The 17,151-nt window shown below is 35.8% G+C and overlaps 1 protein-coding gene across 1 annotated transcript in view; it reads right to left on the bottom strand.

Moving 5' to 3' along the window:
- Window positions 1-17,151, bottom strand: part of IQCH (IQ motif containing H) — a 72,601-nt gene that overhangs the window by 53,056 nt on the left and 2,394 nt on the right. Inside the window, exons 5-8 of the mRNA XM_055816056.1 lie at window positions 13,244-13,363; window positions 2,678-2,786; window positions 1,805-1,933; window positions 788-1,002 (exon numbers count right to left, since the gene is read on the bottom strand). Of these exons, the coding sequence (XP_055672031.1) occupies window positions 788-1,002; window positions 1,805-1,933; window positions 2,678-2,786; window positions 13,244-13,363 (573 nt within the window). The remainder of the gene's footprint in view (window positions 1-787; window positions 1,003-1,804; window positions 1,934-2,677; window positions 2,787-13,243; window positions 13,364-17,151) is intronic.

The raw sequence follows: 17,151 nt of genomic DNA, 5'->3' as shown, positions 1-17,151 counted from the left end.
AGAATTCCAGATCTACTGGCAACTTTAGCCAGCAGCTCATTTGCTCTATTTGCAAACTGGTTTTAGGTAATTATTTTTATTTATGTAACTCACTGATCTCCATTTCTCAAGTTTGCTTTATTTTGATTTTAGATCTCCTCAATAACACAAAAGTCAAAAAGTCTGGAAATATCAAGCAAAACTCCAGACAGTTTGCTGTGGAACACAATAATTAGTGATAAAAAAAAGTCCTTTTTGCATGGGGATCAAGAACAATCAGCAAGCATTAAGCAGTCAAGGTCAAACTCCCCTATAGTCTTCTGTAAATATAAAGGGAAACACTACATTTGCTTAACTGCAGTGAGGGAGATTTAGATGAGACATTAAAAAACTCTTTTATAACAGTAAAGATAGTTAGTTAAGCACTGGAACAGATGGCCCAGGGAGACTGTGGAGTTGCTATCACCAAAAGTTTTCAGAACAGGTTAGAAAAACATCTGTCTGCAATATTACAGGTACAGGTAATTCTGCCTGGAGGTCTAGATAACCTCATAACATCCTTTCTAGACTTATTTTCTAAGTTTCTGTGAAAAAAAAAACAGACAAATTTAGGTAGAAGACCTGCAACAGTAGAAACTGGCAACATAAAAAGTATTTCCTATTACACCTCAATATTTACTATTTACTGGATTTGGTTCAAACCCTCCTGTACCAATTCAGTGATTTACAGTCACTTCCTAAACCATCTCTGGTGAAGACAGTATTAAAAACATGAACAAACCCCTTATTATCCTCACTGTCTAAATACCTGTGTCTGAGAAGGAATCTGCAGCTCAGATTCCAGCTGTTGAGCTGAATACATCCACACCGGTTTTGAATTCCTTGCTGAAACCATGAAGCTGCTGGATGGAAGTGGTGCAATGTTACCTTTACTAGAGGAAGATGTGCCATAAATTGCTTCCTTTGAGTTTGCAAACATGCTGGTGTTTGTATTCTCAGGGTCCACCCTACTACTAATCTCTCCTGTACCAAAGAAAAAAAAATGATCACAGGTTTCATTGTTAGAAGTGCAAGAATGGCATCAAATTGATACTTTACCACCTACCATTAGGTACTGGCACGCCCCAGTTTGCTCTCATGTCCAAGTAGGTTGCAATTTTCAGTTTTAATCTATGATGTTCTAAAGTTTGTAATATGCCAGCCAACGGCATAACCAGGATAACAATGTCAAAATATCAGCACTTATACTCTAGGCTATTCCATATATAATTCTAGTTTTCAACCTCCCCTTTTCATTAGAACTTTCAAGTTTATGGGATTGTTACTGAGTCCGCTGCTCAAGTTGCTTATGTTCTTCTCCATACTGACCTCACATGTCAGAAGCAGCTGTAGCAACAACAGTTTGGACTACCCTTTGTTCAGAATCCCATTGCCCAGAGTATATTCACTTACTAGGAGTTATTCATTTAATCACACTGGCAAAACAGTTGCTTGATGAGCTGTTGTAAATCATGTAAGTCACAGCTTTACACTACCACCAATTGTCATAGCTTCAGACTCAGGCACTTAGAATTTGAAACACACAGGTGGGAGCGTACCAAGATTTCAGAAATGAACAGGGACCAAATCCTCACAGGGCTTAAGAAATCTGATTCCCATTCAGCTGTAAGACACAGGATGCTCATATACATCTTTATGCACTTAGTATTCTTAAGAATTTGAGTGAATGCTCATTAGACAGCTGTTTCCTTGTAAGATAAAACAAGGGGCCTGAAAGTGAAGTTGGAGGTGCAGTTGATGGTTGTTATTAACCCTTTGTACTCACCTACAACTGATTTCTTGTGCTGCCTGTGAAATTCACGGAAAGGTGCCACTTTGGATAAAACAGGAGGTGTCTGGAGAGTTATCTTTGCTGCTGGAGGGATGAGTCTTTGTTCAGTTAGGCTCAGAATACCTACAAAAAGATAACATTACTCTACAATTCATATATATTCCAGCTATGAAAGAAAAAAATTAGTAGCAATAAAGAAAGAATTAAACAAAGACAGACCCAAGTTCTCCCAACTCTAAATCAAAACTAGAAAAGCAGCAGTCATCTTTTATTGAAAGATTTGCATCTTTCAATATTTTACCTTCAAGGAAGGTGAACTTTGCCTATAAAAATTGACAACTACATGAAAGATACTGTAATGGTTCTGATTCTGAGAAGGAATTATATGCTTGTACCATGGCAATTTAATATGTAGAATGGAGGAGAATACACTTTTGTAAACCACAATGTAATCATGAGTATGGGCTCATTGCTAAAATAGTCCAAGTGCAGACATAGTTAAAAGTGAATGATTAATAACCAGACATTAATCATGACAGTTTATTTTGACCATGGTATTTAGTCATACAAGAACCCTCCATTGCACACTGTTCTTTCCAGCAGCAGCTGAACTCTGTGAATTACAAGATAACTAACTCAGGGAGGAATGTTCAACATAACATATGCTATGTCTTAAGTTAGCTACCACATGGAGTATAGTAGTCTGAAGTAGATCTCTACCCTTTGCAACATTTGAGATCATAATTCTTACAGGTTTTGAGGTGCCAGAAAATTTGATTACCAGGTATCTGCTCCAAACTGCAAACAACACTGCCTATGTAGCATACATCTGGTGGCAACAGTACCCAGGTGGCCTTCGGTACTCACCTTTTGTTGTATCTTCTAACAGGGGTAAGGGAGAATCCACGTAGTGAGAGGCAGGCAAGTCCCACAGGTTGCTAACTGTATGACCTTTCACTGTCTTCTGAGTACACATCTAGGAAGAGACAGAATCTTCTTTTAACAAAGGGAAATGGGGGATTTGCAAAGACACACTTTTCTACTCCCACAATAATAAACAAATACAATTTCTGCTATGAATTGCTTCATTAAGATTTAATAATGTATCAGTATAAGCACTGCTTTTACAACTTATGAACATGTTACAGTATTGTCTACTGTCATAACTTCAGTAATTTAAAATAAAGTTAATTAAGCCCAATTGATATCTTTGACTTTTGCTGTGCAAAAATCAGTGTACTAGTTAATAAAGGAATCACAAGAAGTTTACTCAGTTTTAATGAGTATAGCATAAACATAGTATTTCTTGACAGAACAGTCTTTAAATACATAAAATACACATACAGGCAAGTTACCAGGAAAAAAAAGGAAGCACTTTAAATATGTAAATAAATCTTCCCTGGAAAGCATACCAATAGAATTAAAATACATGAAACTGCTCAGAAATCTGAGAACTGTAAGTATCACAGACTTCTGAAGTTTCAGGGTTCCTCAAGGACAGCAGGGAACGACACAGTCTGATAATGTGATGTGGAAACATGTGCCATGCCGGCTGTGCTAATGTGGGGATTAAAGCTCCTTTACTTCCCCAATTAACCTGTGCTTGCCTGATAAAACAGAACCTGCTGGTTCTAAGTGCCAGGAATTCAAGCAATGACACACATCACTTTGGGACAGTGATGTCATGTGCCTTACTATTACACTTATTATCACACACACAGAGCACTGTACAGGGAAAAGAATGTATTGTCACCTTATACTTCAGTAGTATAAACAGAAAAAGTCTGTGTTAGCATCTTAACATTTTTTTCTCTCTCCAAAGTATCCTCAGTTTCTTCCTGACTAGGAATACATATACTATTCCGTTTGCAATGTGGGTTGTACTCAACTCCTAAAGAAACAGAGTGCTAGATATTCAGTGGGTTTAAAGCATTACAGCACATGCAACTTTTAGGGAAATAACATCATTGAGATCTCTCACTTGATGATAGTGAGCCACCACCTGATTATATTGTTTTCTCTCACCTGGCTGATGCTAAAAAAGACAGACAATGATAAACCTAGAGAGACATGAAAGATTCAACTTACATGTTCTATAAAGCAAAAGGAAATTTAACACTAGTCTATCAAACCTTACTCTGTCACTCTGTCAACAGGGTTTTTTTTTGAGAAATCTAGATAAAAGTTTCTTAGTTTTAGCAGCTAAACTACCTAGGGACTGGGTGTGCTCTCATATATGCTGCTCAGAACTTCCTCTGCAAGCTTACAGGTTCTCCAGTTAACTTTCATGCTGGGTCCAGAAAACACAAGAAAGAAGAGGGTAAATACTAAGTTTAAAAGAAGAGGGTAAGTGTGTGCCAGCATACAGGTGAATACATTATCAATCTCAAGATGAAGAAAGGTAGTTGGAGGGGCATACTGGGTCTTCGAGTAAACAGGAAAGCCAACAGGCATATTGAATGAGGAAAAAAGTCCTGAAGACAGCAGGGCTAGGAAAGAACACTGGGACAGGCTAGACAAAGAGCCTGGCAGAGAATCAGGCAGATAAGACTAGGATGTGTTCTGGAAGCAGTCTCAGAAGGACTGGGGCAAGTCAAAAATGGGAAAAGGGGAGACTGGGGCAGGCTGAGAAAAGGAAGCAGACAGGTTTGAATGCAACAGTACATACGTCCCTCACAACCTGGAGTGGAGCTCAAGATTCTAGTCTCATCTTTAGTCAGCAAATAGCTGTGAAACCAAATTTTAAAAATGCCCTATGCTTTTGTGGGTGACAATCTGTTACCAGTTACTTCATTAGTCTAATGGTTAGAAATTCTTACATTGGACAGTCATGCTTGAACCCTACTTACGAGCTACATGGAAGACAACATAATGCCACATAGTGGAAATTTTTTAATTTTCTTTTTTAAAAATTATTTCATTATGAATGATGACACCTTAAAATTAATATTAAATACATATAATAATAAAGATAGGAAATATTTCTAATTCTGCAAAATGGGAATAATATTTACCTGTTATGGAACACATTGGGACTTTCTGGTTTAAAATACTAGATTTTAATGACTGATTATCATGCTTGTATACAGCTTTTAGAACAATAGGATCCAGGCCATGACTGGGCTCTTTGAGCACTATTGTGCCGTAATTAGTGAATAACATCAACCATCAACTTTATAGAAAGGGCTAAGCCATTCTAAAGAACTACTTATAATCCTACCAGGGAAATGAGATAGATCAAAATAAATTATTGTAATTTTTCCTCCCAATTTGTATAATAACATTGTCCACAGGAAACATTAGATAGATAGAAAATATGTACGCTTTATCATAATAGAGAATCTTTCAGAGAAATCATAGGCACTCATTTTAGTTATGGCCATTATGAAGCATCATGCTTTAAGGGATCTAGATGTATGAATCTTCACATCCTTGCATTCCAAGAAAATAGCGATACGCATAAAACAAAGATTAACTTTATACCAGCTGGCATATAAGTGGCTTGATACTGAGAAAAGGGTATAATAAACCACACTTTTCTACTCACTCTCAGCTCCAGCAGTTTGTTGAGGACCCCCAAAAATATATAAAATGAAAGAAATTTAATTAAATAGTGACTCCTTTTTCAGGCTATTGCTATTGTACCAGTAAAGCAGCACTGACTTTACTATTGGTCAGTTTTATCCTAGTTTAAATCCCAGCAGTTTTGCGATGATAAACAACACTGTGAAACATACATATTTCATTTGTGTTTGTAGAGATGTAATAAGCTACAAAGAAAAGCAATTCAGGTGAAGGGTACGAATTCAAAAGCCGCCTAGAGGTTTTTTGGGGTTTTGGTGGGGTTTTTTTGCTTTGGTTTGGTGTTTTTTTTAACTGGAGATAAATATTCAATTCTTCTTTGCTGTATTCTTTAATTTCTATAAAGTCCAGGGCAGGTGTCAAGTTAAAATAAGGACAGATGCAACTGTAATGTAACTTAAGCTCTCATTTACACTGCACAGTGCCACTGTGATTCACTTCATTATGGAATACAGGGCGGCATGGCAGAACTGCGGAGCTAACCCAGAATGGTTACCTATGAAAATTCCACCCAGTCTGCACAGCCTTCTGCTCTGTTCTTCCAGCAGCCTGTTTGCTGCATTACCTGCCCTCTTGAAGACTTCAGTGAGCAATCAAAGCAGAAGTTGACAAAATGCTGTCATCCTTCAGTTATCTGCACTAAAATTACACCAACTCAATTACAAAAATAAGACCTTAAACATCATAAATATTAAATACTGCAAGAAAAAGGTTTGGTCTGAGCATAATTATATAGTTTTATTATCATTATTCAGTAACTTAACTTAAAAAGATATTTAAAAGATTGGATCTTTTAAAAATGTTGTCAATAGACCTCCATCTGTTTAATGTCAGCGCAATTTAAAACTTTTACTCACACCTACAGTTTTTATGGCATAAACACAAAATCTAGGGAATTTAATACCATGTCTTCCAGAACCAGCAGCACCTAACTAGCATTTAATGTTTAAAGTGTAGACAGACCAAACCACCATGGAAGCACAGGATCACACCCTATACAACACTAACCCGTAGGCACCTCACCTGCTTCCCCTCTGGCAAGAGGGGAACCCAAGCAACCGCTACTGCTGCAAGGTGACTGGAGCCTCAAACATTTTCCTGTATGAATAACATCTTCTAGTGAAGTTTGTTATGAAGATTACGATTCAGCAAGGATGCTTTACTGAAGGCAGCACACAGTCTGCTTCATCACAGGGACTCTTAAAACACAATTTTACAGGGCTGGAAGGAAGCACTTCATTTGCAGCGCAGGCTAAGGCTTACTTGCCTTAAAATATGCTTGGAGTGTGCTGAAAAACTATTTTTTTCATTTCAAGTGCTTCTGAGTGTAATTAACCTGGGACATGAGAAAAACAATTCTATTACCCTTTCTAAAGTGTTTTTCTCCTGTGGATAAACCGCTCCCACTTGATTTTTTTTTTCTTTTTGCTTCATTTTAAATAGGGCACTTGTTGTAACACCACAGGGATTTGCTGATTAGTTCTCCATTTGTTTTCTTTTTACCTAGACAGCAATATTTAACTAGAACAACTTTTTTGAAAATATGTTTATAACTATGGTTTTCCCCCAGTAAAAGAACAGAGACTAGTATTAAATACAGAGAGAAGATGAGTACTATCCTGTATAAAAACAACTACAGTTTATGAACCCAGAAGGTTAGGTAGATGAGATTTGTAAGTAAATATCAGGAAATCACAGAGCTTGATAGTAATGGTAGAAAAGATATGTAACAGTAATCTATCATTTCATGATTATGTTCTCCAAATTGCCATCTACCTTTATATTTTTCTTTAAGTTCCTAACAAGGTTTGATTTACAAAGTTCATAACCCCTACACAGGGAAGTGGGAAGCACAGTGAAATAAATAATGGAACTAAGGTCAGTTTTCCTTATGCTCAGGAAACTAGCAGGGAAGAGCTTGTAGAAGGCAAATCTAAGTGGAAGAAATTGGAACTCTGCTGAACTATCTGCTCCACAAATAAAAAGTACTAGAGAAACAAGCTCAAACTATGCCAGAGACGAAGCAGGATAGGAGGGATAGCAAATTACCAAACTTGATAAATCTTATGTTCTTCATTAATTTCACAAGAAAATAAAAGCATACAGACAACAGAAGATGGGTGTATTGATGACCACTTCTGATTTGCTTAAACAGGTAAGACAAAACGACATGCAAGTAGAAAGAAATCTCTGGGTAATAAAAAAATGACATAATTAAGTATGTTCATAACTATCATTAAAAAAGCAGCTATTTATGAATAGAATTAACTCACTTAATTGTAGTGTAAAAGGGAAGAGATCACAGGCTAACTTAAGGGCAAAACAGATCAGATAGTGTTCAGAGGTTTTGAAATCGGTTGGTCCTGATGAAATACACTCTAAACATACTTAAAGAACTGTCTAAAGGAATTTCAGAACTGATGGTGGAACTCTTCTAGAATGGAAAATACACTAGAAGACTGGAAAATAGCATAGTGCTTATCTTTAGAAAGGGACAAAGGATGCATTGACTAGCCCTACCAGTTTAACTACGAGACTTGGAAAAATTCTCAAGTAACAAAACAGGCTAATTATAAACATCTGGAAAGTAACAAATCAATGAACGACTTGAACCTGTCAAGATCAAATCTGTCAGATCAATCCAATTTTTTCCCACAACAGATTAGCAAGCATTGTGAACAGGGGAGAAAAAGCAAGCACTACTTACCTTGACTTTAGCAAGGCTTTTAAAGCTACCTCATCATGATGTTATATAAGCAAGCTAAGAAAGTGTGGTGTAGACAAACTTAAAGAAAGATGCAAAGTTGCTTTAATACCTAATTCTGAAATAATTTCTATGTCAGTATGGAAGTATACTGAAAGGGTTCAATGGGCCTGTCCCCTAAGTGTTAGAAATTAACAGAGTCCGCTCTTCACACAGGAGAAGGAGGTATCTAAGTGTTAAGCAATGGCAGAAAATCACTTCAGACCGAAAAAAACCCTCAAATGGAGTAAAGGCAGAAGTGCAAAGTGATTTTCACTCTTTGCTTTCAATCACAGAATCATAGAAATAATAGAAATGTGGTTAGAAGGGATCTCTGTAGGACACCAAGTCCAGTCTTGAGTCTGCTACCCACAATAGATCAGGTCAGCTTTGGTTTTGTCTAGATGAGAATTACTGTAGAATTTCATTGCATTTTATAACTTCACAGCCTTGCAGTCTAAACAGATGTATTTTTCCTGTGTTGATTTACACAAGGATTTTGCAAGGAAGCAGCATCAAGGAACAGTTTCACTCACACTTCCATCATCTATCAATTTCTATTACGAAAAAGAATCTTGTTCTGACAACTGAGCCAAATCATCTTAGTAATAAAGAGCAAATAAAAGAAAGCATTTAACTCTGGTTGCAAATAATTTTGGTCCTCCAAGTCTAAGAACCAGCATATGGTATTCAGTGCAGAAACAGTGAATGCTAAGTAAAGGACAAATTCTCACCAGTGTCAGTGGAACTGTTTTCAAGTCAGACGAATCAAATTTGTAACAGTCTCTGTAATAGATTTAAAACATGAACAATTTTTATGACTGGCTGTCTTTTTATTCAAGAAGATTTCTGAATTGGAAAACTGTATAGAAAATTAAAATTTGTCCTTCTCATTCTGATTTACATAGTCCAGCATTTTATCTACCTAATGATTGATGCAGTTTCCCTTAGATGTAATACTAAGATATTAACACACCTTATTTCCCTCAGGTTTTGTTTACCTGCAGAAATAAAGTCCTATTTAAATTGGAAAGCCCAACATTAAACCTTCACTAGGGAGCAACTAGGCATCTTTAACAACAGGTCTTATGTTATTCTTATCTACTTTAAGCTCTTAAAGTAATCAGAGATGGCTCTGAACCGACAGTTTTCCATTGGAAAACTGAAGCTTTGTTTGTTTCATAGCCTACTGCTAGCTCTCCCAGAAATTTACCTCTATCAAAATTCTGCCGTAACAGGTGCAAAAGAGAATAGATGGAGAACTTTGGTGAATCCCACATCTGCTTTTTGAAAAAGGCAACAGAAGCAGCACAGAAGGAAGTAAGACAGATAATTGCTGGCTTGAACTACAATACATTTTACTTGTGGGCAAAGGGCCAGCTTACACGAGGCAGAATATGCAGGACCAACTTATTGGAATTCAGGGGTGGGCCTCCATTCTTGTCCGGAGACAGCTGTAAACCAGCAGCCCATAGCATCACAATCAGGCACCAAGTTTTGTCAAGGAATGCTGATATGTACAGAAACAGCTTCAGCAGCTTCAGCTGCACCCCTACCTAGCAAAATGACAGTCAATCTCCAATTCCAGATGACAAGAACTGGATAAAAACTTAAAACAAATGGTGACCTTTCAAAAGATTAATTTGTTTACCAACAAAATGTTCTACGTTTGTCATCTGAGATGGGGGTGACCTTCACATTCCCATTTCTAGGTTGAAAGGATGCTGACTATAGTCATCTGTTAAGTTAACTCCATCTCACCAATTATTTCCTTTTTATTTTTAGTGACAAGAAGATTTTATTAATTCACTGTGCTGCTTATTATGATTACATACCATAATACCAATGCAACAAGCTTATTTTGAATTACTATAGTGTAACATCGATTTGTTTAAGTCTCATTCTGCTACCACTGCCAAATTATGCTTTGACTGTAATTATAGCCACATGCACAGGTTTAAAACACAATCAGGTCTGGAGGACCAAAAGACCCGTTTTGCTTCTACAACTTACTCTAGTCACTTGAAATAAAAATAATTGCCCTGTTTTGCCTTACTTTTTAATTTTGGAAATGAATAGACTTTCAGTGATAAGCATGATGCAAAGACTGAATAAAGAATGAATAACTGAGGATATGATTAGAATGGTTGTGCTCAAATAAGTTAGCTTAAAAAAAAAAACAAACCACAAGAAACCCCCCCCACAACACAGAATCATTGCCATCACCATTAGAGCCACACTATATAAGATGCAAGGCTAGAAATCATCACCATATTAAATTCTACCTCATGAATAATTTAAAAGGTTCCTAAGTTTACAGTATAATATACATTTATAAGAAAACAAGGACCAAAAAGTGCCAGTATAATTCTATAAAAGAACAGCAGTCCTATGAAAATGAAAGGTATAGTTGTGAATCTTTTCTACGTTGCAGCAGTATGTGAGAATTATTTTTGCTGCAATTCAGATTATTATTTGTATTGCTAGATACTCCATGGGAAGTATACATATTTAATAATTATCTCCTCATCATTTTTCATTTGTTATCCAGATATAGCCTGCAAAATAAAAGTGATGCCCAGTCTGCCCATGGTGTTTCAATCAGACTTACAGTCCTCATTTTAAAATAACTACAGAACTTTACAGAGGATGAAGCATTAGTGCTTATCAGACCCAAAAAGGTACAAAAGGGCAATAATTAATCGTTCTTCGTTTCTATCATAAAATACAGCATCAGCAACTTAATAATACCAAAAGAGCAAGAAAAAAAATTACATTTTTCATGAAACAATGAGATCCTTACTAATAATTTTCCAAACTACTCAAATGACAGGATAATAAAAAGTCTGTGTAGATTTCTGCTTGACCCATCTAGTCACCTCAAAACCAGTGTGTTTTTAATTTCATCACGTTTTTAAATGCTCAGGTCTCCTTGAAAACTCAGATGCTGACAACTCTTGGAAAAAACCTGAATGCAGTTAACCAAGCAATTAGTTTTTAATTTACTTCAATAAGAGTCCTTCTGCCACTGATTTTTTTTTGAGATAATCTTTGAACTTATGCACATATCTAGGGCATGTACATGGTATATGCGTGTGTGCCCGCAAGTGTGCGTACAAATATTGCCCTCTAATGGCTGATTAGTAAAAACAGGGTACATAGCATCTAACTTAACAATTAAAGTAGCTACAAGAACTATTTTTTCAAAAGTAAAGACCATAAAATTTTAGACCTGCAATGATACCGATTTTAGTTACTATTAGTGATCTATAATTCTCATTCCTCTAAGTGCTAGTATAGATCACATTTAACAAAAATGCCTTAATTCACAATCTCAATAGTGGATTTTGCAAATCTAACTGCAAAAATTTTCCCCCCAATGAAGCCAGAACATTTCAAAACAGAGGTTGTGTCACGGGATTTGAAAACTTGTAAAATAATAAATTAGAGATAGGAAATACCTACTTGTTTTTTCAGCCTATCTCCCTGTCATAAATAGTTCCTTAGCAACTGTAAATATGTATCAGAGAGCTTGACTAATTTACACTAAATGTTTGTAATTTAAGTCAACATTAAGAAGTTTTCTCTGATCAGTATATTTCAGTGAGAGTGGTAAAACACATGGCTCTCTGCAGTAGTACAATATTCCTCTCCGTGAGTGTTTTAGAGTGGTTCTAAAAAGCTATTAGCCATGATGCTTTTTTCTAATTAACTCTATATCACAGGGTTAGACAAATCACCTCTTAGTCTGGGCAACAGCTTCCAAAAATCATTTTTTATAAATGGCAGCTTGCAACTGTGCCATTCATAGATTCTGTTTATGTTGCTTAAAACCAAATATCCTAGAACATCACTCATAGCACTGGGATTGCTGAATAATGCTTCTATTACATAAATTAAATTGTAGAAGAGCGTCCTTGTCTGAGACTATTGGGCATATACTTTCATGTAGACCACAATGCTGTGCTAAATTTGTAAACATAATTGATCTTTGGAGGGATGCCTGTGCCTATTAAATTTTTTAAATGCATACTTTGCAGAAAATGTCATCTTCATGCTCATTTGTTTAAAGACGAACAGCAATTGCAGAACAGAAATTTGGAAGAATCAAAATGTAATCTTGCACAATTATAACATTCACAGACCAGAGAGAAGAATAGAGAAGAGTGATTTGATGGCCACTAGTCAGGGTACTCTCTTAAGAGTGTTGTGGAAGTGCTCAGTCTCAGCTTTGGTAGATAATTGCTTTGCACTAAGGGAAACAGCTTAACTAGATAAAAAAGAAAGGCTGTGCTTCAGAATACTTTGTAGCTTGACAGTGAGGACACACCTGGGATCTAGAAGACATAGAAATATCTTCATATGGAAAGGAAGGATCTGAATCTGTCCCTCACCTTTCAAACTAAGTGCTCCCAGCATGAAGATAAGAAGTAGAACTCAACATTCCCTCCCAAACAGTGTCAGAAATACAAGAGGTAAGTGACAGCTAAATTTATGTAGTCACTCTAGGATTCTGGTTCTCTTTCAGTATAACCTCTATTTTTTTGATTCTGTGACACTGATTTCTGGTCAGGGTCACCAATCATGTGGCAGGATTGCTTTTTCAAAAAAAGTCGATTTAAAAGAGCATCAAAACAAAGTACAAACATTTTTCACTTACTCCTAACAATCCCGTTATCATTTGAAAATGGAATGCATTCTTGTCTTTTTAAGAAATGGTCAGAGAATGAACAACTGAAAGGTCACTCTTGTCAGCAAAACATTTTTTACTTCTTCTTTGTTTGTTGGATCAGGTCCTAATAACTCCACAAGCTCCAATTTGGTTATCTTCACTCCCTGATTTTACTGCAATTACTTACCACGCATATTTCCATGTTACACTCATGCTTTTGTGGACTGGGGTCTTGCGACCTAAACCTGTTAGGCTACAGGGTTGTTTTCCCCAGTATTATCACTCAAAACATTTTGATCATTACATATCAGTGTCAGAAAGTAGGAAATTATGAGGTACATTCACTTAAAATACATCTTTTATTTAGGTCTGATACATACTAACTTCAATAGTGAAAAGTAATGCATATAATAAGCCCATTAAATAAGTTACTTACAGGAGCAGATTTTTTCTTAGTTATAAGTGGCAGTCTGGTCTCATAGTTCTGTTGTTTTAGAACAGCTTTATTATCGATGTTCTCTGGGTCAAGCATAATTTTCATATCCATTTCCACCTGCTGCTGAAATATATAACAAGCATAGTCTTAAAATAACTGCACTAAAACAGAAGTGTTTATAAGCAGGCATTGGCTAACATTCATAAATTTGCAAAATGATGATAATTCATGTTATTTGACTATCCACATAGAACTGGGCAAACAATGAATAAACACCTTTTGATTAGATAGAAAATATAGCAAGGCGTACAACCATTATTCACATATATGCTTTTGCCAAGGTTTGTTCCTATTAATTCTATTACAAGCTCTGACATTTTTGAATTTGTGTGCCTTTGAGTCAAATTTTGAGTGGAAAGGACAATCAGGTTTGACTCATTTGATTAACACAGGTCATTTGAGAATTCCATTTACCTGTATTACAACAAATGTTTTATATACACCATATCTATTGGGAGGGTGTTACATGTGCATTCTTCCCAGAGATGATAATAAGAATCCAATCTACCCTGGCCATCTTTGCCAGAGACTTTAATTCAGGAATCATTGACCTCATGGACCAGAACAGCTTCTTTGGATCAGTTATGGACCATTGATTCAATGCAGATAGAGCACGCGCTTATAAGTAAGTGAGGAAATAAAAAATCGTTATAGTAATAAGAATTAAAACATAGTAGTTTCTTAATGTACTGTGTTATCTGCATGGAATGGATTCAACTATTTTGCTAATATAAATTCTGATTTAAATCCCAATGGACAGGAAAAAACTTTAAAAGTTTCTTCTTGTTATAAGTATTATCTAAAGCACATACTTTTTTATAAAAGCCAGAAGCAATGCCATATATCTTTGCTAAAGTTTCTTAGGTTGAAAACATTTGGGTTCATCTTAATGCATGTGCTTTAGTTTACACCTGGATGTGTATCAAGTGTAGTAGTATCTCCCAACACTTTTATTGTAGTAACATTGCTAACTAGACTCTGCACCCACGAGGGTTTATGCTGAATAACGAAGAATACTCAAATGACAGAAACTAATCTAACACCAGAGAAGTCAACAGAACTAAGGTAATTCAGAGAAGCTGGGAGCCTGGTGGTGTATATGCTTAATTCCCATTGCATGGATACAGGAATACAAAAGCTCCTTTACATAGTATGATCCAAATAAACACATTTATACACAAGAATTCTACTGATACTTCTTTTGTATAAATGTAAAAATAAATTTATGACAATTCTATTTTTTCAGAAGCAAAATATGCTATAAAAAGTTTAAAAATCATTAGATGTTTATTTGAACTATTAAACAATTGTATTACTTTATGAAAGCACTAAAAGTGCTTTAATTTATTTATCTGCACAATATATTCTCTTCTTTTGATAGTAATTATGAGCAGATGTATCAATGAGATGCTCATTTAGATTTGGGGTTGTAAGAATGAAAGTTATTATCCAAGCCAATTACTCTTTTACCCACATGGCTGCACAGAGAGGGAAAGTTCAATTTTCACCTCATCAGTGATTTTGTGGTATTTATTTTATTACTATAACACACCGCTGTACAGAAAGGAATCTGCTTATGCTATTAAACAAGAATTGGGGGGAAATTGAGTACCTTCTGAATTAAAATAGGAGATGATGCACAGTGCAGACTCCCTACTCAGACTGACAGTGAAATGATCAATGCTGGAGTGACAGACTCCATACAGGATAACAAGAACTGAAATGCTTAATAAATCAAAAAACCTGCTAAAAGTTACTTTGTCAGCTTAGATGTATGGCAAGTAACAATTCTACATTTGCAAGAGCTGGAGCAGATGGCATTGTGGGTCTCTTCCATCTATATTACCCATCTATCTATATCATCCAAAGTCTTAAATTTAAGCTATCTTGAACAATCTTGATGCAGAATAAGACGAAAGTAGCAGGGCAAATCATGCATTGTTACTAATATAATGCTTAATGAAAATGAGAATTGTGCTTAGTAATTGACATGGAGTATACTGGAGTATATTGAACAGGCCGATGTGCTTAGCACAGTTAAATGGTTCAAATCTTATTCTACTTCAACACAAAATTAATTTCACAGTGGAGGATATTTTTATCATGTAGTAAGCCAACAAATCTGACTCACTATGCTTTGCAGATGCCTGTGGTGCATGGTATCTAATACAGTCCAATTCCTTTATGAATGGACTACGTTGTATTCATCTTTGAAACAACCTGTATTACTGGTAACTAAACCCCTTTTCATGTCTAGCTATTTATGTTGTTTGCATATTCCAGAATCCCCTAGAAACATTTTTGCATTTACATCTTTAATCCCATTAACAATGAAAGAATATTAACTTCTACTGTGTATTCAGAATGTCACAGAAACTATCAACTTTTAGGGAAAAACCCCCAAACAAACAAAAAAACCAAAACCCAAAGCTGAACAAGCATCAGTTAAGGAATTTTCAATTAAGTATGTTTTTTTTAGAAAACCAGTAATTTTAACTTATACACTTAGCAGTTATGGATAACAATGTCTCTTCAGCCATTGCTATACGGAAGCTTTGCAATTACTGCATGAGGAAGACACCTTTTTATGGTTCTCATGCTTTATTAGAACAAATCCAATTACAACACATAGTGCGGGGGGGGGGGAAGGGGGGGACAGCGCTCCAGTTTCCCCTGTAAGCCTGTTTTGCAGAATGGTACGCAGCTGCTGATATGACTCAGAAATAACTGTATGTGTGAGCAAACAATAATTTTAAGCCTATTCTGACACCTGTGGGCAAGCTATTTCCCATATGACAAGTATTCTAGCAACGCATATGTGAAAATAGCATCTGTGCTTATTTGACTGCAACCTTGTTTTATCCTAACTACTACAAACACAACTTATGCTCCATTCCTACACTTGCACAGCATACTATGGACTGCAAAGCACAAAAATACTACTGCGTGAATTACTAATTTCTCTTGGAACCCCTATGAATTGAAACATTGATTTCTTCAAGCCTATGAACCTGGAAATACTGTCTGCAAATGGAAAATGTTCAGTTCACGAATATTTCTTTTGAGTGGAAAGGAATTTTGAACACAAAGTAAGTTAAAAAAAACCCCAAAACTGTTTATAGCTACAAGTAAGGAAAAGACAGGAAGTAAGGAATTGTAGGTGATAATTTCCCAGCTGGATTTCACAACTATTTAATAATAAAAGCTTTTTATGTTGGCATGCCAGGCATGTAGAACAGCTGGTAAAACAGCACTGTTTGCCATTTTCTTTATAATGGGAAATTAGAGCTAGCTTGTGTGTCACTGGATATGCATTTCTAAGCAGATGCCATAGATATCAGAAATGAAAAGACAAAGGAAAAGTCAAGGCAGGACAGAGCATGTGCTGCACTGTAAATTAAGCTCATTGGTGCACATGAAGAGTTGAAAGACCACAGATAATAGTTTACAGAGCAGCTGAACTCTGATTTTTTTTTTTTTTCCACAATATAAGTGTATTCATATAGGACAGGGCTGGAATACAGTCTGAAAAAGTATCTGAGATCTCATTGCACTTTATCCTTTATCTCAAGAGTAAACAATATTTTAACACTACTTTATACTGGGACTTCTTTTACAAAGCTAATCAGCAATATAATTGTTAGGCTGCTCATTCTGATTATACCATTTCAAGTAGCTTCAATCCCCGGCTTCTGGTAACAGTCTTCGAACTATAGAGAGCCTCTTAAGGCTTTTTCCCCCACTCAAAGATCCCTTGAATTTAAACAGTAATAATGTAAAATTATGACAATGGGTATTTTTCATTTCAACAAATTACCTTCATTTGTTTTTAAAATATGTTTGAGGAA

This window comes from Falco peregrinus, chromosome 1 (genome assembly GCF_023634155.1).
Source record: "Falco peregrinus isolate bFalPer1 chromosome 1, bFalPer1.pri, whole genome shotgun sequence".
NCBI classification, from domain to species: Eukaryota; Metazoa; Chordata; class Aves; order Falconiformes; family Falconidae; genus Falco; species Falco peregrinus.
This window is presented reverse-complemented; position numbering and strand designations above follow the sequence as displayed.